Source organism: Triturus cristatus, chromosome 4_2, assembly GCF_964204655.1.
Source record: "Triturus cristatus chromosome 4_2, aTriCri1.1, whole genome shotgun sequence".
Lineage (NCBI taxonomy): Eukaryota > Metazoa > Chordata > Amphibia > Caudata > Salamandridae > Triturus > Triturus cristatus.
In genome coordinates, this window is record NC_140586.1 from 703,368,663 (window position 1) to 703,393,252 (window position 24,590).

The 24,590-nt window shown below is 53.1% G+C and overlaps 1 protein-coding gene across 15 annotated transcripts in view; it reads right to left on the reverse strand.

The window, feature by feature from the left end:
- ACOT11 (acyl-CoA thioesterase 11) overlaps window positions 1–24,590 on the reverse strand; it is a 749,239-nt gene that overhangs the window by 260,320 nt on the left and 464,329 nt on the right. For all 15 annotated transcript variants that reach the window (XM_085602549.1, XM_085602548.1, XM_085602556.1 and 12 more), the window contains one exon: window positions 24,213–24,273. In XM_085602549.1, coding sequence (XP_085458675.1) covers window positions 24,213–24,273 — 61 coding nt within the window. The remainder of the gene's footprint in view (window positions 1–24,212; window positions 24,274–24,590) is intronic.

Genomic DNA, 24,590 nt, shown 5'->3' on the forward strand with positions numbered 1-24,590 from the left:
TGATCGGTAGTGCCGGTCACCTGCCATACATTCCATCATATATTTTAAGATCTTTTTTTGTATTCTTATTCATCCACTCACACCCCTTTACGTTAAATTAGCCAGCTTTACTGTACAGTGCTATAAAAGCTTATAATATGGTATAGTGTGCACTTTTTTTTTTAATATATATTCACTCCACTGCAAATAAAAGACATATAAAAAACATTACCATTTACCCGCTCCTCATCCCTGGTGGTCCAGTGGGAGAGCCTTGCTCTTCTGCTGGCCGCTGTTGTCTATCTCTGTGTTTGTGCCGTTTTCTGTCTTTCTCTGCCCGTTTGTCTGTCTTGTTATTGTGCCTGTCTTGTAATTGTACCTGTGCCCAACTTTGCCGTTTTTCTGCCTTTCTGTGCCCGTTGCTCTCCGTGCCCTTTTCCCGCCACTTCTGCCCCCCGCGGCCCCTGCTGGTTCTCGCTCCCGCCTCCCAGCTGCGCTTCCTTCCCCCCTCCCCTACTTAATTGTGGGCGCACGCAGCGGGCACCCCAAAGGCAAGCCCGTCAGTGCCAGTCCGCAAACCCGACCGTGGCCAGCTCCAGGAACCCTGGATCAGCGACCTCCCAGCGCTACAACTCCGCTGCCCTCCTGGCACTCAACCCCGGAACGAACAACAACTGCCAGCAGTCGACGCCGACCACCACCCATGGCCAGTTCTCCTGCCATCACTGCCGCCAATCCTTCACCTCCGACCGCACCCCAACAGCCCCAGCACCGAAGGACAACACCTCCGAAGCCCTGAGGTGCATCCTCCTCAACGTGTGCTCCCCGCACAGACACGCAGTAGAGATCTGGGACCTCCTAGACACCCTCTCGCCAGACGTCGCCTTCTTTACAGAAACCTGGACCAACTTCTCCTCCGCCCCAGAGATCGTCACCACCATCCCCGATGGATACAAGATCCAAAGGAAGGACCGCCCCAACCGCCCAGGAGGAGGCTCACCATCGTACACAAGAGCTCCCTCCGACTCTCCACCTCCACCACAAATGACTCCTTCCCACCACCGAACACCTTCACTTCCAGATCCAGACCAGCCCTAGAACCACTCACCGCAGCACCCTCGCCTACAGACCCCCCCGGACCCCACGCCTCATTCGCCCCTACCGTTGCCGACCTCATTGCAGCCCACGCCATCGCCTCATGGACTACATACTCGTCCGAGACCTGAACTTACACCTCGACAACCCCAGCGACCCCAACTCCACCACCCTCCTGGACAACCTCGCCAACATCGGACTTAAACAGCTCGTCACCATGCTCACCCACAAGGCAGGACACACCCCATACCCCATCTTCGCAGAAGGTTACAACATCCACTTCAGCCACACCACGCAACCCCCATGAACAGACCACCACTGCGTACTCTTCCACGTCGAAAAACCCATGCCGTCCAAACCTGCACCGCGCCCTCCACAAAGGAACTGGAGCAAAGTCACTGAGGAACACCTGAACTCAACCCTTAACCGCAACGCCCCCACCACCTCGACCAACGCCAACCTCGCACCCAAAGGACTCAACTGATGGCTCTCCAACTGCACAGACAAGCTTGCCCCCCTACGCAACCCCAACAGACAGCGCCCCAGGAAAGCCACCTGGTTCACCGCCGACCTCCAAAAATCCAGACGCACCTGTAGACCTCTCGAGAAGAGCTGGAGAAACAGCAAAACGTCAGAAGATCGGACCACCTACAAAAACGCCATGACGGAATATCACCAACGCATCAGATCAACCAAAAGGACCTTCATTCAAAACAAGATCCTCCCCAATGGCTGCAACTCCAAGCAACTCCGCAGCATCATCCAGGAATTCACCAAGCCCACCAGCGAAACCACAGACATCACCCCTTCCCAGGACCTCTGCAACAAGCTCGGATGCTACTTCCATCTAAAAATCAAGGGACTATGGCAACTTCAAGGACCAGACACCCAACTCCGAAGCCACTTCCTCCCCCAGCAACGCCATCCAGCCCATCATCTCCTCCTGGACCCCAGGACCACCTAAGACACCACTTCGACCATGAAAGAGATCCACTCAGGAGCCCCCATGGACCCCTGCCCCCAGCACATTTTTCACAAAGCCGCCATCGCTCCCGGACTACGACGCACGATCAACGCCACCTTCAAGACCGGCATTTTTCCAGACGACTGGAAACGTGCAGAAGTCAGACCCTTGCTCAAGAAGCCCTCAGCAGACCCCACCAACCTCAAGAACTACCGACCCATCTCCCTCCTCTCCTTCACGGCCAAAGTCACCGAAAAGACAGTCAATGCACAACTAACCAAATTAATCAAAGAAAACTCCATCCTCGACCCCTCCCAATCCGGATTTGGTAGCAACCACAGAACCGAGACCGCTCTACTCGCTGCCACAGACGTCATCTGCACCCTCCTCGACCAAGGACACACCGCAGCCCTGATCCTACTCGACCTCTCTGCAGCATTCAACACCGTTTCCCACTGCACACTCAGAGCCAGACTCCACGACGCCACCAGCATACAAGGAACCGCCCTCGACTTGATCTGCTCGTTCCTCACCGGCAGAACCCAAAGAATCAGACTACCACCTTTCCTCTCTGAACCCACGGAAATCAACTGCGGAGTGCCCCAAGCATCATCACTCAGCCCCACGCTCTTCAACATCTACATGGCCCCCCTCGCCGCCATCGTCAGACAGCACAGACTTAGCATCGTATCCAATGCCGACGACACCCAGCTCATTCTCTCCCTCACCAAGGACCCAATTACCACCAGACTCAGCTTCCAGGAAGGAATGAAGGACGTCACATCCTGAATGAGCAGAAACTGCCTGAAGCTCAACTTGTGGAAGACAGAAGTCCTGGTCCTCGGACCCTCCCCCTTGGCATGGGACAACACCTGGTGGCCCACCACCCTCAGCAGCCTCCCACACCCCCACGAACCACGCCCAAAACCTCAGCACCATACTCTACTCCTCCCTCTCCATAACCCCACAGGTCATTGCCGTCGCCTCCAGCTGCTTCAACATAAGGAAGGCCGTCACCCACCCACTCATAACCAGCAGACTGAACTACGGAAACGCCCTCTATGCCGTGATCAACAAGTCTCTGCTCTGCAAGCTCCAGACCATACAGAACACCGCAGACAGACTCTTCCTTGGCATCCCTCGACACAAACACACCACCCAACACCTACGGAACCTCCACTGGCTCCCCGTTGAGAAGAGAGTCACTTTCAAGAAACTCACTCACACCTACAAATGCTTCCACAACACCAGACCCCAATACCTCAACGAGAGAATCTCCTTCCACGTACCGAAGAGAAACCTCCAATACGCCAACCTCCATGAACCCCCACGCATCCGCAGAGCCAGAACAGGTGGAAAAACCTTCTCCTACATCACGGCCAAGACCTGGAACCAGCTCCCGATCGACATCAGACGCCCCCCCTCCCTGAACATCTTCAGGAAGATGCTCAAGACCTGGCTCTTTGCCTGAATGGAGCTGCTTATGCCCTCCCCCCAGCACCTTGAGACCCTAACGGGTGAGTAGCACACTTACAATGCACCGGTCTTTGCACCTTCGATGCATCGCATCCTGGCACTTGATATGCAAATGTTTGGAAACTAGTTTGCTGAGCCAAAGTTATTTGCTTTTTTTAATTACTTACACAGCCATCTACTGATTCTCATGAGCTCAGCAAGACACATGCTTGTTCTCTTGGTAAGAATTTTGTTGTGATCGATACTAAGAACTGTGTGTGTAGCAGGCTTTACATTTGGGCTTGTTGTGCAGCAAGCATTAAATATTTTTTTAAAAGACCTAATGACTCGCCATCACGTCACTTTGTAGACAACATCTGTTCAAAACACATACATTCACTCACCGCCCTCCTCGCCGCCACAGACGACATCCTCACCCTCCTCAACCGAGGCAAAACTGCAGCCCTCATCGTCCTGGACCTCTCGGCCCCCTTTGATGCCGTCTCTCACCGCAACCTATCCACAAGACTCCTCGACGCCAGCATGTTAAGAGGTTTCAGCTCTCACAGTTATACCCCTAAATGTCTTTGAAGTCTTTGTGTTCAGGGGGGCACTGGCCCCTGTCCAAACCAGTTCTGGGTGTCTCCCTGCCAGTGACACCTTCTTCCTTTGATAGTGGGGGTCTGGGTCCTTAATCACTCACCAGGGAATGGCGCCATTGTTTTATGGCTGCAGCCCAGGCCTCTTCACCTCAAGGGGCTACTCCTCCCGCCTAAACTCCAGATGCAGGTCAGCCTGTTGCTGTCTCACCTCCTTCCCTGGGTCAATACATTCCACAGATCCTATCACTTTCAGATCCAGACAGTCAATCCACAGGTGGAGACACACAGAAATGTTAGAGCACAAAAACCCAGCCACTTCTATAATAGTGGTTTCTAAACAAGAATACTAAACTTCACCTCTCCATCTTAAGCCTTTGGGAAGATAGGCTGGAAACATTACACAGCTTCCCCATTTCTGTCCTATGGGCAAGATGGCCTTCCAACAGTGAAAAACAAAATGGAGAGTATTTCACTGTCAGGACATGGTACACACCTCAGTACATGTCCTACCTTTCACATACACTGCATCCTGCCCAGGGGGTACCTTAGGCCTACAATAGGGGTGTCTGATGTGCAAAAAAAGGGAAGGGTAAGGTCTGGCAAGTGGGTGCCCTTGTCAGAACATGGCAGTTTAACAAACTGCGAGCAGGCACTGCAGTGGCAGGCCCGAGTTCTCTTTAAGGCTACTTATGTGGGTGGCACAATTAGTGCTGCAGGCCCACTAGTGACATTTGCATTACCAGCCCTGGCACCACCCATAGTGCACTCTACTAGGGATTTTACTAGTAAGGCAAACATACCAATCATGGACAACCAATTACCATTACACTTTACACAGGGAGCAATTGCACTTTGACACTGATTAGCAGTGGCAAAGGGCCCAAAGCATCTAAGTTGGCAACACCAGGTCAAAAAAAAGGTCTAGGGAAAAGCAAAAAGTTTAAGGAACTTTAGCCAAAAAGGGCCAAGTCCAACAGGAGGTTTTCAAGAATCAGTTCATCTCGGTGAAGCATGTGATTTATGTGGAAGATGGTTTTGGTCAAGAAGGGAAAAGCAACTTCAGGTCAATGATACCCAACTGAAGTGACGACCCCAGCCTGCCTGTGAGGTCAGATTTAGAAGGCTTAATCAGATGAGGCACATTTTGAAAGATATGTTTTTGTTAGCTTGGGCAAAATCTAAATTGTAACCAAATCAGAAAATGGCTCTCCTGGTGAAAGGATCAGGATAAGAAAAATCCCAACGATGTCTCGCAACATAAATATTTACTTATGGGTTGGTATTCTGAAAAATAAAACATCAGTGAGAATGAGAAACGAGCATTGGCAACGCCGATAAGACGTATTGGCTTTGTTAACATTTTTAGCCATGTTGAACAGCATCACAGCTGTTGTGCAGAAAGCATTAAAAAAAACTTTTTAAAAGACCTAATGACTCCATCACGATATTTTGTAGGCAACATTCGTTCAAAACATACACTCACTTACTGCACTCCTCGCCGCCACAGACAACATCCATGCCCTCCTCAACCGAGGCAAAACTGCTGGACCTCTCGGACTTTGATACCATCTCTCACCGCACTCTATGCATAAGACTCCATGACATTGGCACCCGCGACAAAGCCCCAGAATTGATATGCGCCTTCCGCACCGGCCGAACACAGTCAGACTTCCTCTGTTCTTCTCGGAACCTACAGAGATCAGCTGCAGAGTTCCTAAGTTCCTCCCTGACCCCCCGCTTTTCAACATCTACATGGCCCTGCTTGCAGCCATTGCCAGAAACCACGGGCTCAACATAGTCTCCTACGCCGACTACACCCGGCTGATTCTCTCCCTCACCAACAAACCCACAGTCGCCAAGAACAACTTTCACGACAGGATACGGACTGTCGCTGCTTGGATGAACAACAGCGGTCTCAAGCTCAACTCAGAGTAGACCAAAGTCCTCTTCATGGGCTCCATCCATTCCACCTGGGACAAGTCCTGGTGGCCCGTAGCACTTGGGACCTCCCCCACACTCGCCGACCATGTGCGGAACCTCGGCATCATCCTGTACCCCTAGCTCCCCACGAACTGCCAGATAAACGCGGTCTCGTCATCCTGCTTCCACACTCTACATCTGCTTCGAAAGATCTTCAAATGGATCCCCACCGATTCCAGAAAGACGCTCACCCACGCAATCGTCAGCAGCAGAATCGACTACGGCAATGCACTCTATGCCGGCATCACCCAGAAACTCAAGAACTCCACCAGACTCACTCAACATCCTCCATGGCAGCCAAATCATAAGCCGCCTCAGAGACCTCCACTGGCTCCCAGTCAACAAAACGCTGGACCTGCGTACCTCAACCACCGCCTCGCATTCCACGTACCCACCAGAGACCTCTGCTCTGCCAGACAGGCCCTGGCCTGGCTACCATCCCAGGTATCCACAAGACCACAGCTGGAGGCAGATCCTTCTCCTACCTCGCAGTGAAGACCTGGAACACCATGCCTCTCCAGCTCAGGCAATCACCGTTACTGCCTCAATTCGGGAATGACCTCAAGACCTGGCTCTTCAACTGACCCATAGTGCTTTTGATGGCCCAGCAGCCCCACCCCCCCTCAGCGCCTTGAAACCCTCACAGGTGAGTAGTCATGCTCTACAAGCCACTGATTGGTTAACTTACAAGGGCACCCTTTTGTTTTTTTTATTTACCAATCTGAGACAGATCAGTAAATTAAAAACAAGCATTGGCATAGCCAATAGGTCTCGCTTTTGGGACCTTATAAGTATTTAGTTAAGCAGCACAATATACTTGGTGCAACAACATCAACTGTTGCATGGCTAAACACTTATAAGGTCCCAAAGGCGGGACCTATTGGCTATGCCAATGCTTCTTTTTTTGTTACAATTGTTCGTCTCTAGTCTGATGGTTTCCTTTCTGCGGGTGTGAGCCACCGGGAGTCATATAGGAGGGGTACCAGTCGCGATAGCTTGAACATCGCAGCACTGTCTGAAGCCTCCGCAGACCTAGTCATACATTTGCAACTTATGCAGATGTCCTCCTCCTTACACTCTATCCAGAATCCCCATGCACACGCCCAGTAAATGTGTGATTGTCACAGACTGCCTGTTAGATGCACATAGTCCACAACACTGCTATCGTGAAACGTCATCAAGGAAAATCTATAGTGTAGCCTTAAGTTAAATCCCCTTTTTTTCTTAAATAGAACACAATTTACATTGTAAGACTTATTTTTCTCAGACCTACTTTCAATAGGTGTGAGATTTGTTCCTGCCCCACTTGTGATTGGAGTGAACTCAATACTGCGCGGGAGAGTGGGAAAGACATAGCACATATAGGTGAATACCAGCAAAAGTGCAGCTGGGAACCGGCACTTCTCGTGCACTCAGTGTCACTACTGGCAGAATTTCAAACATGTAGTTAATACTGTGCAGCCGCAGAGTATATCTCTGTACCGAAACCTCTGCAGATTCTGACTTTGTGGCTAGGGATCCTGAGAGCACATTTTGCAATTTTCCCAGATTTGTGTGTGGAAAAGGTTTAAAGGAACGGACCCTGTGAATTTTGCCAAGTTTCTGATGAAAAATGCAACAACACATATGAGACACACGCAGAGCAAAAGAAAGTTCACGTCATCACACAAACAGAAGCACAAGAATGCACACACAAACAGAAACTGGCACACACAGAAACAAGGAAGCAAGCAGGGGGTCCAGGACCGCTTTATCTAGATAACCAGCAGATATAGTGCCTTTCCCAAAAAACTATTCATAACACTATTACTGAGATTACTATATTGCACATCTCCTCGCGAACTTAAAACCTACCAAAAAAAATGTTTATCACATAGGCAAAACCGAATGCATTTACCAATACGTGTTGCCATTGCCAGAAAAGCATATTTCGATTCCAAGAGTGTTGCGTCCCTTATTTCTTACCTGTCCCTCAAGTCAACCTGCAAAGTCACTTCTCGTGTGGTGCTAGTCTCGCTCTGCGAGCCTCTGGCCCGACTTATTAATACAGAGACACGCTTCACTCCTCTGTATCGAGGGGTGAAGGTGCTACCTCCTCTCTGCGAAAGCCACAGTAACATCCCAGCACAGCAGCAACACTGCATGGGGGCCGCCATGACAGTCAGCGAAGCCGGTGTCAACGCCATGAAAACTGAATAAAGACTAAATGCTGTTTTTGAAGCACGGTCTAGTTGTTTTGTCTTCTTTTGTACCTTGTCTCTGATTGCTTGCACAGTAGCCAAGTGCTCTCAGCCAATGTTCAACTTCCCCGATTAAGTGACTGACACAGCATGCTTTGCTTCGGTAAATGAAGACCTGATGGCTTCCATTTTAAAGAAAGCCAGAATCACAAATAATGAAGCATAAAACGAACGAGGAGCCATTTGAAGTAAAGGAAAGGAGGGAAAAATGAGTGCAAGGGAAAGGGGGTAAAATACACACATTGGCGTAGAAAGCGTGTCATAGGTATTTTATTTATTTATGCATTTTTATATAGCGCGAACTTTACCCAGAGGTGTGCGAGCGATTTACAATAGAGCGAAGTAAGTTAAATAAGGGCGCGATGACGCACGAGTTTTCAAAGTGCTGCTGGCGGCCGGCTGCGCGCGTGCACGATCGCGTGAACGCAAGCGTTAGGCCAGCCAGCAGCACTTTGAAAATCCCACTTACAAAATGTCTCTCCGGGCCAGCGCATGCGCTGGGCTCAGCGAGACCTAACAAGGAGCATGAACCACCGTTTTAAAATGGAGCTTTTTAAAAAAATACATATAATGTATAAGCGGCTGGCAGGAGTGGGCGGAGTAAAGCAACACAGGGGTAAAACAACATGGCAGGTGGGAAGAAGCAACAAGTGAGAGAAAACGAGTGAAGGAGAGCAGTGTCGATTATGAAGTGTGGGGACCAGAAGCGCTAGGACTAGAAAGCAACACAAGTGTGGGTGATGGAAGAGAAGCACATTGGCAGAGAATGAACTCCTTACACATGTCATACCGAACGTGGTTGGGGAGAAGCATGCAAGAAGAGACAGCTGTAAAACATGCACTCTTATAAAGTGCTTCACTAAAAAAGGGAGGGATGTGGGGGGGGGGGGGGGGAGGTTATTCCCAAAAAGCGAGCAGTGGTGGAAGAACAGAAGGAGCCAATCAGGGAGGTGGTAAACAGGCTATGCTCCATGGGAGGGACTAACACAAGCAGGACAGCCAAAACCAAATAAAGCTAGCAAAAAGAAACCACGCAAGTGTGAGTGACAAAAGGCAAAGCCAATGATAAGCAATGGGAGTAATGCATTTCTAAGTCAGCTTTCAGCAGGGCCTCCACAGAGCATATTTTAGAACTGGTGGTGCCCAGTGCGGCAATCTTGATTGATGCCCCCACCCAAAAAAACCTCTACAAATTCCCTCATTACCACTCTCCACCAATGCTCCTCATCCCTTCATAGGCCCTCTCTCATATGCATTTTATTTCTTTTATACCACTATTCATACCAGTGCAGGGTGCCAGGGCACTTCATCACACACATTTTACAGAGTCAATGATTCAGGTGTGCCTAAATCAGTCCATAGGAAATGTTACATAAGATAAAAGAATTACAAGGTGTAGGAGTCAAATGTCACCTATACTAGTAGGTAGTATATTTTAAGAGTGTTTGGACTGGAGAAGCACAGACTCCGGATTTAAAAGTTATTGCAGTGGTTAGCTTTACTAATAAGAATGTCCTTAAACCCAAATGAACTCTTTTTAGCAAAATTAGGATGATGAAAGACAAGGGAAAAGACAGAACGTTATAACCTATACAATGCAGTTTGCATGCAGCTCTTTGATGATAGCTCATAGGTACTGTGCTATATTAGGGTTGCAACTTTTGTGAACTACAAGTAACAAAAGGATCTCTGATAAAAGCAGTAACCTACTGAGCAATCCACATAAAATACAGTTTGGTGATGGATGGTACATGTTCTTTGAAACAGGCATCTTAACCTTTTGCACTACTTTAGCAGGAGTGAAGACTGCCACTAGATTAAACTCTGATCTCTCTCCAGCAGGAACATTAATCACCAGAGTTGTCTTGACATTTGTATTGTTGCCTGAAAACTTCTGGACACACAAGGAACTCAGCAGCGGGTGCTTTTTTAAATCCTTATTATTTCGGAGCACGCCGGAGAACAGCGCCAGGTGCGGCTGCACCAGTCGCGCTGCCCTATGGCTGGCATGGTCCCCCATATGTCTTTGCAAGCCGGTAACTGCGCTGTCTGGTAGGCTTCAACCTAAAAACAGGGACTGCAAATGCCTCAACAGGCCACAAGGCAACACAATTAGCAGACTAGCACTTTTTATACTCTAACTGTGGTGCACAATAAGGGGAGATGTAGTACACCTAGGGACGTATTACATGCAGTGCCTGTAGGGATTCAGTGGGCATGTGCACCCATTTTCTGCCCTGCAGGGCACTGTAGCATTGCAGAAGTGGCAACAGATGCTTGTGTGGCCCCTTCTGTGTTACAGATAATGCAACGCTTATGTAGAGATAGCACGGTCTTAATGCAGGCACCTTCACTCATTAGCATGGGGGTGTGGCCTCATGATAATACGGGGTACACTTTGCAACTGTGCCTGCCCCATATTATGGATGTGGACGATAGGCAAAGAGACTGTAAAGAGGCACACTGACAATACACCACAGTGTACTGTCAGTCAATTTTCCCCCGCCCGCACAACCCAAGGACATCCTACAAAAGGGTCTCTCACTGCTCCCGCCTGCAGAGCAATCTTTGTCCCCCTCACCCCATGAAGTGCATGTTGGGTGCCACTTGCACTGCAAAAGACATTGCGGCTGCTTCTAACACCCAATCTGCCTTTCAGTAATGTGCTGCCCCGCGAAGGGCAGCCACAAGTTTGTGATCAGTTCATTATATGTAATAGAGTGTCGTGCCCCGGTGCACAGTGCAATGCTGTGTTACACGCAGCATCTGCGCATATAAAGCGGGACCCTGAATTGACGAGGCATACACAGTTCACAGTATGGGCCGGAAGTCCCGTGCGACCTCCGCCCGTTTGAGAGATACAAAGTGTGCAGATGCTTCCGGGCCATGGGGGCAGTCTTAACGGGAACAACTAGACAGCTACATCCCATCCCAAAACAGTGTTCAACGGGAATGTCAACGACGGGTCAGCATACAAAGTCTGCCAGTTTCTTGTTTGGTCTTGGGTTAGGTTTCAAACTGTACCGGCAGTGTGCCTCTCGCTGACTTCTCATCGGGCTGGCGGTGCTTCCGTGATATTAGATTGTCCATCATACAGGGTTGGAGTGACAGTTTTGGGACCCTGGCCTTGAACGCGGTCAGATCGTAGTGACAGACTGCCGCTTGGGAGTTCCTCATCACTTATTTCGCTGGGATGCAACGGCTCGGTATCGTCTGGTGGTACTTGTTAAAACCAGGAGATGTTCCAGGTGATGATCTCTCCTCCCTTCTTGGCGGTGAGGGCCGTTCCTGTAATGTTCAACACTGTCCACAGTCCGGGCTCATACACTGTGCGGAATTTCCCTCTGCCGCAACGGTGGCGCACTACGACAGTGCATCCAGGTGTTATGACTGTCAGCCGTGCTCTTCTCCGACTGCTAGCTTTATTGTTAGTGGTTCTTCGTCGCGTTTGGTTGTATGGCTTGGGTGTCCAGTTCTCAGACACTGGAATGGTGTCTCGCTGGGGCCCAGCCAGCATGAGAGCCCACGGCGACCGTTGCGTGGTGCAATGTGGGGTACTGCGATATTCTCTCAAGAACCGCTGAAGCGCCATTTCTGGGTCAGATTGTTCGGCTGCTGATATCCGAAGGATTTTGTTTAGTGTTCGCATAAAACGTTCTGCTTCACCATTGGCTTGAGGCCATTGTGGAGTGATGCGGTGGTGTTTGATTCCTAGTTGCGTTAGTAGTTCTTTGGACTCTTCCCCCTTGGAACGGTGGCCCGTTGTTGGTTTCATGACTTGAGGCAGTCCTAAAAGAGTGAACCCCGTCTCGAGTACTGGTTGCAGATGGTTGAATGATGTCGACGGTATAACATCTACAATAGGGTACTTTGTGTAACCGTCGACTTGAACCGCGGTGACCCTTCCGTCTGGGAAGCTCCTGAAATCGAGGCTCACCCACGACCACGGGGATGGTGCTGGATCTTCGGTTATCACCGGTGCTGGTGCCTCTGGGTTGCTGGTGAGCTGGCAGGCTCAGCAATTTCTCACAACTGCCTCTAGACCAGGGAACCACACCTTTTCTCGCATTTGTGACTTCATTCTCACTGTGCCTTGATGGCCTTCGTGTGCTAGAACGGTCGCACGTTCTTGGAGGCCTGCCAGGATGACGATTCGTGACCCACGTAGTACAATGCCACTGTCGGTAGTGCTCAGTTCGTCATGGACCCGCCACATCTTTCTTAGCTGAACTCGGTCCGGTTCGTTCCATCCTGTGATGCCTTGGAGGAAACCTTCCCATGTCCCACTGCATATAGCTGCTAGTATTTTGGAAGGACTGCATCATTGTCCGTTTCTGCCTTTATCTCCTCTACGGTAAGAGCTCGTGAATAGGCCCATTGGGACAGCATGCATACGTATTCCTCGGTGCATTGTTCTTGCCTGGAGTTGCCAGGAGGACATTTAGCGGGTGTCTGGACAGAAAATCAGCAGGATTTTTGGCTCCAGGTCTGTATTCTATTTCCATTTGATAATGCTGTAATTGTATGGCCCACCTTTCGATTCTGGGAGGTGGGTGTGGAGCGGTGCCTCTGAACAGAGGAAGTAGTGATTGGTGGTCAGTTACAACTTTGAAGGGGTGTCCGCTGATATACAGATGAAAGTGATTACAAGCCCATTAGATGGCTAGCGCTTCTCGCTCAATTTGGGAATAACGAGCCTCGGTTGATGTGAGCGCTTTGCTTGCAAAGGGGAGGGGAACCCACTTTCCGGGTTCTGTTTCCTGGGCGAGGAGTACTCCTAATCCCATGGGGCTTGCATCCATCACTACTTCTGTTCACCGGGCAGTGTCGAAGTAGGCCATGGTGGTTTTGCTCAACAGGGTCGACTTTACCTTTTGGAATGCTTCTTCTTCCTCGCTTTCCCATTTCCACACGGCCTCCTTTTTGGTGAGAGCTCTTAAAGGTTCAGCCACGGTAGCAAGGTTAGGTATGAACAGTCCACAGTATGTGGCCATGCCTAAGAATCTCCAAACTTCTGACGCCGTCCTGGGTGCTGGTGCTTGTTGGATGACTTGCAATTTCCTGGGGTCTACTTGCACTCCATCTTGGCTGAATACGTAGCCAAAGAATTCAATGGACTTTTGGAAGAATTGGCATTTGTTCCGGTGTAGGGTCACCCTATGGTCAATCAGGTGTTGCAAAGCAGCCCTGAGACAGCGATGGTGTTCTTCGAGTGTGGCTGAGTGAATGAGTATATGGTCACTGACGTTGAGAACTCCCTGGAGCCCTGACAGCATTTTCCGAACTGCATTTTGGTAATTTTCTGCTGCAGAAGATATGCCGAAGTTTAACCTTTTGTAGCGGCGTAGCCCCAGGTGAGTTGAGAAAGTCGCAATATATCTGCTTTCCTCCGCCAGCTTCAACTGGCGATATCCCGTGTTAAGATCGAGCTTGGAAAACCATCGGGATACGTTTAGCTCAGCCAGTATATCGTCAACTTGCTCGACGAGTGGCCTGAGATGGAAAGGTATGCGACAGTGTCATAGGGCGACTGGTTTGACCGCCTTATCAATGTGCAGCTTGACGGGGTTTCTCTTCATACACCCAAGGCCTTTGAAGAGTTGTGGGAACAGCTCAAGTATGTCGTCGGCCTGTAGGGTCTTGACGGCGTTGGCGAATGTCACCAGACCTAGGTCTTCTGCTGTGTGGCTGCTTACTAAGATGTCAGCTTCACGGTCTATGACGTGGAACGTCCTGGTGACCTCGTGCGTGTCTGATTTGACTTGCACCATTATCTTCCCTTTTAGCGCTAATGGTTTTTGGCTGCCATACGTCAGGATTTTCACACTTGACGGGATCAATACAGGTTTCGGCTTCAGTTGCTTGTAATGCGGACAGCCCATCACGTTTACAGACTCCCCTGTGTCAATTAGAGCCGCCACTAGTGATCCTGCAATTTCGATGGCGCACGTCGGTTGGGGTCTCCGTCTTGGTTTCAGATCACTTGCAAATGATATCATGTATACTTCCGCCTCGTCCTCCGTGGATGAATCTTCTAGGTACTGCCTTCGATTGACTGACGACTTAGCTGCTGTGGAATTGTCCACTTCATCGAGCGATAATTGTCGCACTGCCTTGGATGGCAGTCGTCTTCCACAAGCTCCTCTGCTTCGGGCCCCTCCTCTGCAGACGCTCGCATAATGGTTGGGGATGCCACATTTGGAGCATGTCCGGATTTGTGCAAGGCATTTCTCAGGTGGGTGTTCTTCATTCCCACAGTAGCCACAGCGTGGCCCGCGCGAGTTTCTGGTCGGCCATTGTCCTTGGGTGCTTCTGGCTGGGGTGCGTATCGCATCTGCTCATTCAGTCTTTACTGTTACTGACTTTTCTCCTTGTTGGGTAAGCGCGGCGTCCATGACTGTGGCTCTAGCATCTGAAAGTTCATGCGACCGAGCTAGGATAAGAATGTCCTCCAGGGTGATTCCTGGTTGTCGCAATATGAGGGTCCGAAGATGTTTGTTGCGGCACCCTTGGATCGCTTGGGCCCTTACCGCCTTATTCTGATCGTCATCTGTGCAGGTACTGGCCAACTCTCACAAACTAGTGTTGAAGGCATCCATGGTCTCTCCTTCTCTCCGACGCGCCTGACGGAGCTTGAAACGCTCGTAATCTGGGTTAAGTTATGGGTCAAAATGGGCATTTAATGCCCTGACTGCTGCGTCATAATCATTGGGGGCACCGGTGTCCGGGAGATGTGCAAACAGCTTGTATATCTCCCCCCCCCCCCAAATGGAGTAGTAGCGACCTTTTTACTGCACCGTCCCGTCTCACGAGTGGCAGTGAAGTAGTTGTTGAGCCTGCCAATCCAGATCGTCCACCTCGGAGACGCTGTCACAGGATCGATAAGCTCACTGAACGGGGGCAATGCTGTGATCTGCACGTGTTGTGAGCGTGTAGCGTTACTTGCTGTACAGGAGGCGCATTTTGTTGGGCCGCAGGCGCGGCCGCCGCAGCAGCAGGGTTCATTACGGTACCTTGGCGTAGGCAGCCTAATGACGCTCTCTGCAGAGCTGATGGTGTCCCTCTCCGCTACTAGGTGTTGCGCGGCACGCTTGTCAGGCTGCTTGAGGGGTCTTACCCCAGGTGGGCGTGGAAACAATGTCAGGGTGATGGGTGGCACCCACAGCAGGCCAGCTCTCTCGTCTCCTCAGAACCAAAGGAGGGAACATGCAGGGTTGCACAGGCGGCAGACAGCAGTTCATGGCACCTTCCAGCACCTCCTAGTATCACAGGCAGCATTAAGCCAAGGAGTTTGAGGCATGCAGTACTCACTTTAGACCAGCAGGTGGCGTGGCTTGACATAACCTGGCACGGTAGAGAGGAGCAGTCAGAGGGCCTGGGTATGACTATGCTCGTGTGCACGCGATGCAGGCAATGTTGCAGCGGGACAGCCAGAGGGCTTCAGCAACCTGATGCGCGGATGCGCGCGATGTAGGCAGCTTCGCGTCCGTGCTTACACTTGCTCGGTGGAGGCAGCGGGCAAATACACAGACATCCGCCAGGTATCTGGACGGCGATGAGCCAGGGATGAAGCGGCTACCGCCGCTTGCCGCTCATGTGCAGTCTCAAGTGCATAGCGAGAATCGGCAGGAGTGCAGCGATCTTCTGTGCGGGGAGCAGGCGCTTGGACATTGGCGTCGGTCAGGAGCATACAGAGGTAGGGAGACAGCATTCGCTGGGCAAAGGCGCCCACCCTCCGTCGCCAATGTAATGCTGTGCTACACGCAGCATCTGCGCATATAAAGCGGGACCCTGAATTGACGAGGCATACACATAGTTCACAGTATGGGCCGGAAGTCCCGTGCGACCTCCGCTCGTTTATTTAAACTCTCTGGCCACGCATGGCCAGAGAGTGATACAAAGTGTGCAGATGCTTCAGGGCCATGGGGACAGTCTTAACGGGAACAACTAGACTGCTACACACAGGCACAGTGCATCCTAAGTGTAATATTGTGCCTACTGTATAAAACATTCCAGGCCTTCATGTTTTACTACCCGGTATTTTGGGTGCTAGTACAGCAGATTGTAATTTCATTACCGCCGGATGCAGTATTTACTGTGAGCGGTATTTACCTCCCAGGTCTAAGTTCGACACCGCGGAACGTTTTCTCCATCCCACGCTGCAAAACACTGAATTTTGCAGTGCACCCCATCACAAATGAAGCCAAGATGTATCTCTGCAAGTAAAATGTGTGGTATAGTCATGCTACTTGTAAATCCGATTGCTTTTACACCTGAATTGGGAGTTCTGGCCCAGTAAGAGTGAGTGCAGTAGTAATTTATTTGAAAAGGCTACATCTTCATTGGCTATTAATTCTCCTAGTCACTGCTGATCATATATCAACTCCCTCGCAATGCTGTCCAGAAGTGTTGATATACTTCTGAGGTCTTTGATTTTTTTTTAAAACATGTTTTTATTGCAGAATAAAGAAAGAGAACTCCATAATAGCGACCCGAGCTCAAAAGGTATCTCAGAGCCCCACCCTCTCCGTAGTGCTGTACACAGCCATTCAGCCCACATCCCGGAGGCCGGGCGGCTCATCGTTACAATTCTCTGAGTATCGTCGCTATCCCGTCACAGAGGAGCTGGTCAACCTCCCAGGTTAATATCTGCGTTTTACCCAACCGCCTCAATCCCCAGTCAGCCGTCCTTATACTACTATAACACCCCAATAACTCCCCCCCACCCTACCCACCCCCCCATTACTGCTGGCGTGGGCCCCGATCGAGGGGTCTAGCATACTGTTTCTACTGCTATTGGTTGTATGCCTGTAGCTTCAAGGCCTCATGGAGCCCCGCCCTCCCGGTCTTCCTGCTCTGTGCTCTCCAGCCGGTAGTCCTTCAGAGCCTGCACTATCAGCTCCCATGCCCTCACCCAGTCCAATCCCTTCTCAACCCCCGCCCTGGCCGCCTGCCGCCTCCTAAGCACACTCTCACAGCTGGCCCACTTCAACAACTCAGCCATCCATCTCCCATACGACGGACCCTCCCGGGATTTCCAATGCCAGGTGATTTCTCTCTGGGCCAGCATAAGGCCCAAGTCAATGAATTTACTGGTCACTTTCGTCTTCACTGTGTGAGGGAACCAGAGCAATAAACAGGCCGCCATGTCGAACTCCACTTCACGGTCCGTGACCGCGTTCAAGAGCTCCCCCACCTCAGCCCAATACGTCCCCAGCCGGGGACACGCCCATAAAAGGTGGTCGAGCTCCGCTCCAAGCTCCTGACATCTCGGGCACGCCGCATCCTGCACCTGAAAATACCGTTTAATCCTTCCCGGGGTCAGATAAGCCCTATGCAGCACGAAGAAGTGTACCTGCTGGAAGCGGGCATTCCTACTCCCCTTCCATGTCCTCCGCATAATATGACTCCACACGGTGTCCGGGATGGGTTTGCCTATACTCCCCTCCCACTTCTCCTTTAATGCCGCAAGCGGCTCCAAACCCTCCCGCAGCAGTCGGGAGTGGATGCATGTGACCGCCTTAACTCTCCCCGCCGCCATCACCACATACTGGCATGTCTGAACCACGGCAGGCTCCACCAGTCCCTCCCTCCAGTGTCTTTGTACCGCCGCACACACCGCCGCGTGCAGCAGGTAACTCCCTTCCGGGAGGCCGAACTGTTCCTGCAGCACCCCAAAGGGCGCGAGCGCCCCCTCCACATACAGGTCTCCCACCATCTGCAGCCCCAGCTCCTCCCACTCCGCCAATGGTGACCAGTCACCGCCATGTGGCAATGCTGTCAGCATCCCCAGCGGGATCTCCGGCGCATACGGGCGTGCCGCCTTAGCTCTCCTCATGCTCCTGTGCCAGCACTGCCGGAGGGTTCTCTCCTCTATAGAGAGGTCTCTCAAGTCCAGCTTCTGTTGCAAGACTATGTAGGATAAAACGTGTCTCTGGATACCGGACTCCCTCTCATGCTCCGGGCCTCTAAATACTTTAGCAACATTTTGCGTTAAAACCTGTAGCTGTGCCGCCAGGTAGTACAATTCAAAATCAGGGACCGCCAATCCTCCCTCGAATTTGGGTCGCACCAAAGTAGCCAGGGCCCCCCTCCTCCGTCCCCCCCCCCCCCCACAGGAAGCCTACCACCAGTGTCCTCAGCTCTGCAAAGACCCAGACCGGCAGGGTGCGGAAATAATAAAGCAGCCGTGGCAGGGCCACCATCTTTAACAGCGCCACTCGGCCCAGCACCGACAGCGGTAGGGAGGCCCAAAAGGTCATGCATCCCCTCAGAGCCCGCACACTACGCCCTATGTTACCATCCATCAAGTCCCCGATGTCGCGGTAGATCCGAACCCCCAAGTAGGTAAAGCACGTGGCCTCCCACACCACCTCCACAGTGAGTGGGGGGTACGGCACATCCGCCCGCAGCGGGAAGACACAAGTTTTAGCCCAATTGACCTTGAGGCCCGACAGCCCCCCAAAGCCCGACAGCAACTCCATAGCCCCCCCCCCCCAGGGCTTCCTCTGAGTTCTCGAGATACAGCAAAAGATCGTCAGCGTACAACGAAATATAGTGCGTCGTTTCCCCACACCGGACCCCACCGTACCTTGATCCCGTCCTCGCCCACGTCGCCAACGGCTCCATTGCCAGGGCAAACAGGGGAGACAACGAACAGCCCTGTCTCGTGCCCCTGCGCACCGGATATTCTGAGGAAACCACCGATCCCAGGCGTACTCGGGTCGAAGCAGAGGAATACAGGACCCTCGTCCACCGCCCAAACCCATCCCCCAGACCCATTCGCTCCAGTACCGCATCAAGGTAGCCCCACTCTAAGCAGTCGAAGGCCTTTTCTATATCCACAGATAACACTACCGGTTTCTGGGTAGGGTCCCAAACACTGTCCATTATGCAGACCAGGCGCCGAATATTCATGGCCGTGCTCCTAGTGGGGATAAATCCAGCTTGGTCTTCATGAACCAGCCGGGTCATGTGTGGGAGCAATCTAGTAGCCAGGATGCGACTCAATATTTTAGTCGACCGTCAGCATGGACAATGGCCTATACGAAGTCACATCAGAAGCGTCCCTGCCCGGCTTCAGCAGCGGTACCACCAGCGCCTCCCTCATCGACTGGGGCAATCTCCCTAGCGTCAGGGCCTCCGCATAGACCAGCAAGAGCCTGGGCGCCAGTACATCTACATACTGCGCATAAAATTCGATCGGCAGGCCATCTACCCCTGGCGTTTTGTTTCTAGGCATGTGCTTGATAGCCACCCTGATTTCCGAGAGCGTGACAGGTCCACCCAGTTCTTTCGCAGTCTCGGCCTCCAGCCTCGGGAGGTGAGTAGTCTCCAGTAAGTCGGCCGGTGGACGGCCCTCCGGCCCCCGCTGGCTCTCATAGAGGCCCGTATAATACGACCGGAAGCGCTCCAGCACCGCCGTTTGCGTGTAGACTACTTCCCCTGTCTCCGTGCGATTGCTCATGACCGGGCAACCTCTAGGTTCCGGATTATCCAGCCGGGCCAGGAGCGTCCCCACCTTATCCCTCTCCGCATGCACTCTGGCCGCGTACTGCTTGTAATCAAAGCACCACAGCCGCTCCGTCTCAGTGGCAACCAACTCCTTCGCCTCTAGCAGCCTATCCTGTAGTTCCGGCCGCTCAGGCCTGCGCCACTCCAAGTCCCGCAGCAACCCCTCCGCCTTCGCCAGGTCAGCCAGGACTGTCGTCCGCACATTCGAGAACCGGCCCATACAAACACCCCTGGTCACCACCTTCATTGCATCCCATTCATTCGCTCTCGTGGCAGTTGACCCTTCATTCTCCCTAAAGTAAAGCTCAATGCCCTGTAGGACAGCATCACTAAACACCGGATCTTCTAAGGTCGCTGGCCATAGCCTCCACGTCGGGATTGCCGACCTCGGCCTCTGCCACTGCAGCGTCAGCAACAGCGGATTATGATCGGAGATGATCCTAGTTAAATACTCCATGTGCGCCATTTTGGGAGCCAGGGAGCCACTACACAGAATGGCGTCTATCCTAACGTGCAGCGCATGTAGAGCGGAAAAAAAGGAGTAGTCCCTATCGCCAGGATGCTGCTCCCTCCACACATTGACCAATCCCCACCTCTCCTGCCAGTCCGCCCTGTGCGCCGCTAACCGGCGCACCGGGGAGTCGGCCAGGGGCGGATGCGACCTATCCAATGCTACATCAGTTATGGAATTAAAGTCCCCTCCTATCAGAATGGGGCCCGCCAGGAAGTGCGCCAGCGATCCCGTCAGGCCAGCAAAGAAGCGCGCCTGATCCACATTAGGAGCATAGAGACTACACAGAACCACATCCTGGCCATACAACCGCCCCTCCCAGAGGCGCAACTAGAGCCAAATTTCGGGGGGGGCTGAGCAAAAATTTCGGGGGGGGGGGGGGGGGGGGCTGAGCAAAAATTTCGGGGGGGGCTGAACTTTAAGCAATAGGCAGAGTGGAGCTGCAGGGGCTCTTAGAAGGGGTGAAACAACAGCAATGCCTCATTAACATGCAAATGGTCTTTTAAAGACCTGTGAAGTGCTCGGGTGCGGCTGCTTTTTTGCCCGGGAAGGTGTCTCATCCCGGGCTGCCACACACGACGGGGGGGGCTGAAGCCCTGTGAGTCCAATGGGTGTTGCGCGCCTGGCCCCTCCACCACCACATATCTACCCTCAGGGTCTACCAACTGAGCCGTAGCCTGGAATGGGACCCCCGCTCTCACCCACACCAATACTCCCCTGGCAAACGCCGAGTACGTGGTACCAAACACTTGGCCATGCCATCTCCTCTGCAGCGCAGTATGTTCCTGCCTGGTTAAATGAGTCTCTTGTAGGAAAGCAATTTGGATGCCTCGCCTCACCAGCTGGGCATGCACCTTATACCTCCTCGTCATGGTCCGGAGTCCGCGGACATTCCACGAGAGGCATTTCAAATTAGGTAATGTCCCCATTGTAGCCAGTCCTCAACCAATGAACCAGTGCCCAGTGACCGCCCCCAGCCATGCAGTATTGCCCCTTAACCAAAACTCCCCAACAAACTCCCCCCACCCCTCTCCCCAGAACAGGACCCAATAACGCTATATCAGCCCCCATCCAAACCTGCAACCCTCCAAACATTCCCTACTCTGCGGTCGTCACCACAGCAAGCCTTAAGGGCCACGAGGGGGTGCTTCAGAGCCGACCCGGGGCAGGCCCAGCCCTCGCCCCCAGCTCACGATCCCACAGGTCTCTCAACACAGTACCTTCCAAATCGCAGAGCACCAGGGCACCCCTCCGGACTCAGGGCTGCGAATAACATCCCCTACTCCCAGTGTTAGTCGTTGAAGAGTCCATCCGCCGTCTGTGGGGTGACTGCCGGCCTCCCTGAGCTCTCAGCCTCCGAGACTTCACCACCTGACTGCTCGCCATCGTCACCAGATTCTGTACCCACCGATGTCCTGTCCTGCGAGGAGCCCGTTATGATCGCCGTCGCCGCCAGCGCTCCCCGCCTGTCATCCGCTATCTGGGCGTCCCGCACCCCTCTCCGGAGGTTATCTCGTTTGCGGATGCGTTGGCATTTCCGCACCCTCACCGGCTGGCTCTTCGCCCTCGCGCCTTTCCCCGTGCGGTCCGTACCAGCGCGATGCAACTCAAGCCATGCCCACGCCTCGTCAGGGGTCTGGAAGAAGTGAGCCGTTCCGTCCACAATCACTCTTAGTTTCGCCGGGAAAAGCAAGGAATATTGTAACCCCTCGGCCCCCAGTTCCTTTTTCACCCCCAAAAAAAAGAGGCCCTACATTTCTGGACCTCCTGCGTATAGTCAGGAAACACCGTTACCGGGCTGTTCGCCACCTGAAATGGGCCCTCTGATCGTGCCCTCTGGAGCAGCAAATCTCTGTCCTTGTAATGCAAGAGTCTGACCAACATCGGCCTGGGTGGGCGGCCCGGCAGCGGCGGGCGGGCCGGAACCCTATGTGCGCGCTCCAAGGAGAAGGGGGAGAGCCCCTCCGGAGCCACCACCGTTTTAAACCAGTTCTCCATGTATGCCACCGCATCCCCTCCTTCGCTGTTTTCTGGAAGGCCCACCACCCTTACGTTGTTCCTTCGATTACGGCCTTCTGCATCCTCCGCCCGCCTCTCCAGCGTCGCCAAACGGCTCAGGATATCAGCGAGTTTATGGTCCGCGGCCACCACCGCTGGCTTGAGCTCCTGTAGCTGCATCTCATTGTCCTTAACTCGGTCCGACAATTTGGCATGGTCCGCCCGCAAGAGACCCAGCCCAGTGGCGACCTGCGCTATATCGTTGTGCAGTGCCTCCTTGGTCGCCGTGATCGCCTCCAGGATGCCATCCAGCCGTTTGTTGAGGCGCCGTTCCTGCGCTGATCCCTCCGGGTCAGCCTGGGCCCCGCCATCCGCGGCCTGTGCCGGCCCCCGACCGTGCCCCACCGGCATCTGCAGTGCGGAGCCCTTAGTCGCCATCTGCTCGCTGGGCACCCCCGATCAAGGTGAGCGCGAGGGTCCCCCGCTCAACTGTGCCAGAGTCCGCCGCCCGGCCTGGCCGCCACCCACGAGGGCCACCACAATCGCGGCCCGTGTGTTTCCCTCAGTCAGCCAGAGGGCCCCTCCTGGGTCGCCGCCTCCAACCTCCGGCAGCACTCGCCACTCTCCAGCCGCCGATGAGGGCCACGCAGTCCAGGGCCCTCCTCCGTTCCCCACAGCGTCGGCAGCCGCTCCGGACCTCCTTGTCGTTAGGCCCTCATCAAAGCAGTCCAGGGCTATCCGCCCAGCGGGGTCAGCACCGTGTCCCTGGGGGGGGGGGGGCGCCCCTCCGCGCCCGCCTGCCGCTCTCCTCCGTCCCTGCACTGCCAGCCTCCGCTCAGCGCCGGGACCCGCACCACTCCGGAGCTGCCGGCGGGGACCGTCAGTCCGCCCCGATGCCGTGCACGCTGTCCAACAACGCCCTGTCAGGCGTAGCCCCTCCCGGGCAACACCGCACACGCTCCGGCCGCCTCCGCCGTCCCGGGTCCCAGCCAGGCTCCTCGCCAGCCCAGGCAGTCGTCTCTCTCCACGTGGGGGGAGGGGGGCGGCTCCGGCGCTCCGCGCCTCACCCAGCGAGAGGAGCCCCGACCCCCAGCCCACAATACCAGGGGCACCGGAAAGCCGTCCTCCTGCAGCCCAGCTGGGGTAGTCCCCGTCTCCTTCCGACCCCGATCCTCCGTCCTCCACCCTCAAGGCTCTGAGGTCGAGGTTGCCGCCATCTTGCCTGCCGTTCTCCACGCTCCGCAGCCCCGGCGACAGGCTCCAGCACCCTCCTCAATCTCGTTGCCAGTAGCCCCTGCAGCCCCGGTGCTCCGCGCCGGCAGTCCGTCCCACTAGGAGCCCCTTACGGCAGGTATATCAGGATTAATGCCGGGATCAGGCTCGGAGCTACAGGCTCACGCCGCCATCCCGATCGGCGTCCAAGCCACGCCCCCTGAGGTCTTTGATAGGTACGTTAATTCAGCCTCATATGACCCGGTTCTAATAAATCTTTTTAAACTCCGCTCAAGCCACATTTGTGCCGTCAGCGTGCCTTTCCTTCGCCAATGACTGTTCTGAGACTGGAAATAATTGCCCTCAATTTCAGGAGCAACATGGGGGGGGGTTGGGGAAACGGAGGCGGAGTGGCAAGCAACACTGTGCACATGGTGGCCCCGAATGGTCAAAAAGTAGAACTCTCGCCAGGGAGAGACCGCGAGCCCTGTGGAATTCTGTTGATTCCCAGGGTCCCAGTGCCTGCATATTACTGTCGGTAGGGTGTGCAAAAAGGGCGTGCAATGCAATCAGCAGAAGGGAGAGAGAAGGAACGAGAGAGAGAGCGAGAGAGAGAGAGCGAGATGAAATAGTAGAGTTTGCTGAAATCTTCATATACAAACCTCCATGCTGGAATTAAAGGCGCGGTTGACCTTTGCCTTCAGGTTTACAACTTGTCCAACACTAGAAGCAAAAGAACATCGTTAATTAGTAAACAGAAGTTATTGGTTTTGTATTTGTATTGGGATACAGGTCATATGAATGAGGTACATGTAATCAGACAGCCTACCCCATTCCGATTAAGCGTACTGCAAGGTTTTATGAATAATTTAGGACCATTCCACTAAGTGCCGAAATTTCGTTCATTTACCACTTGTAATATAAATTGCAGTGCCTCGATCAGAAATTGAAAATGTCCTTCCCATACCTCTCAACCTACCTTATGCAGCTGCTGCAGACTTCAGCCTCAATATTAAAAAAACAAATTGCTATCATGCAGC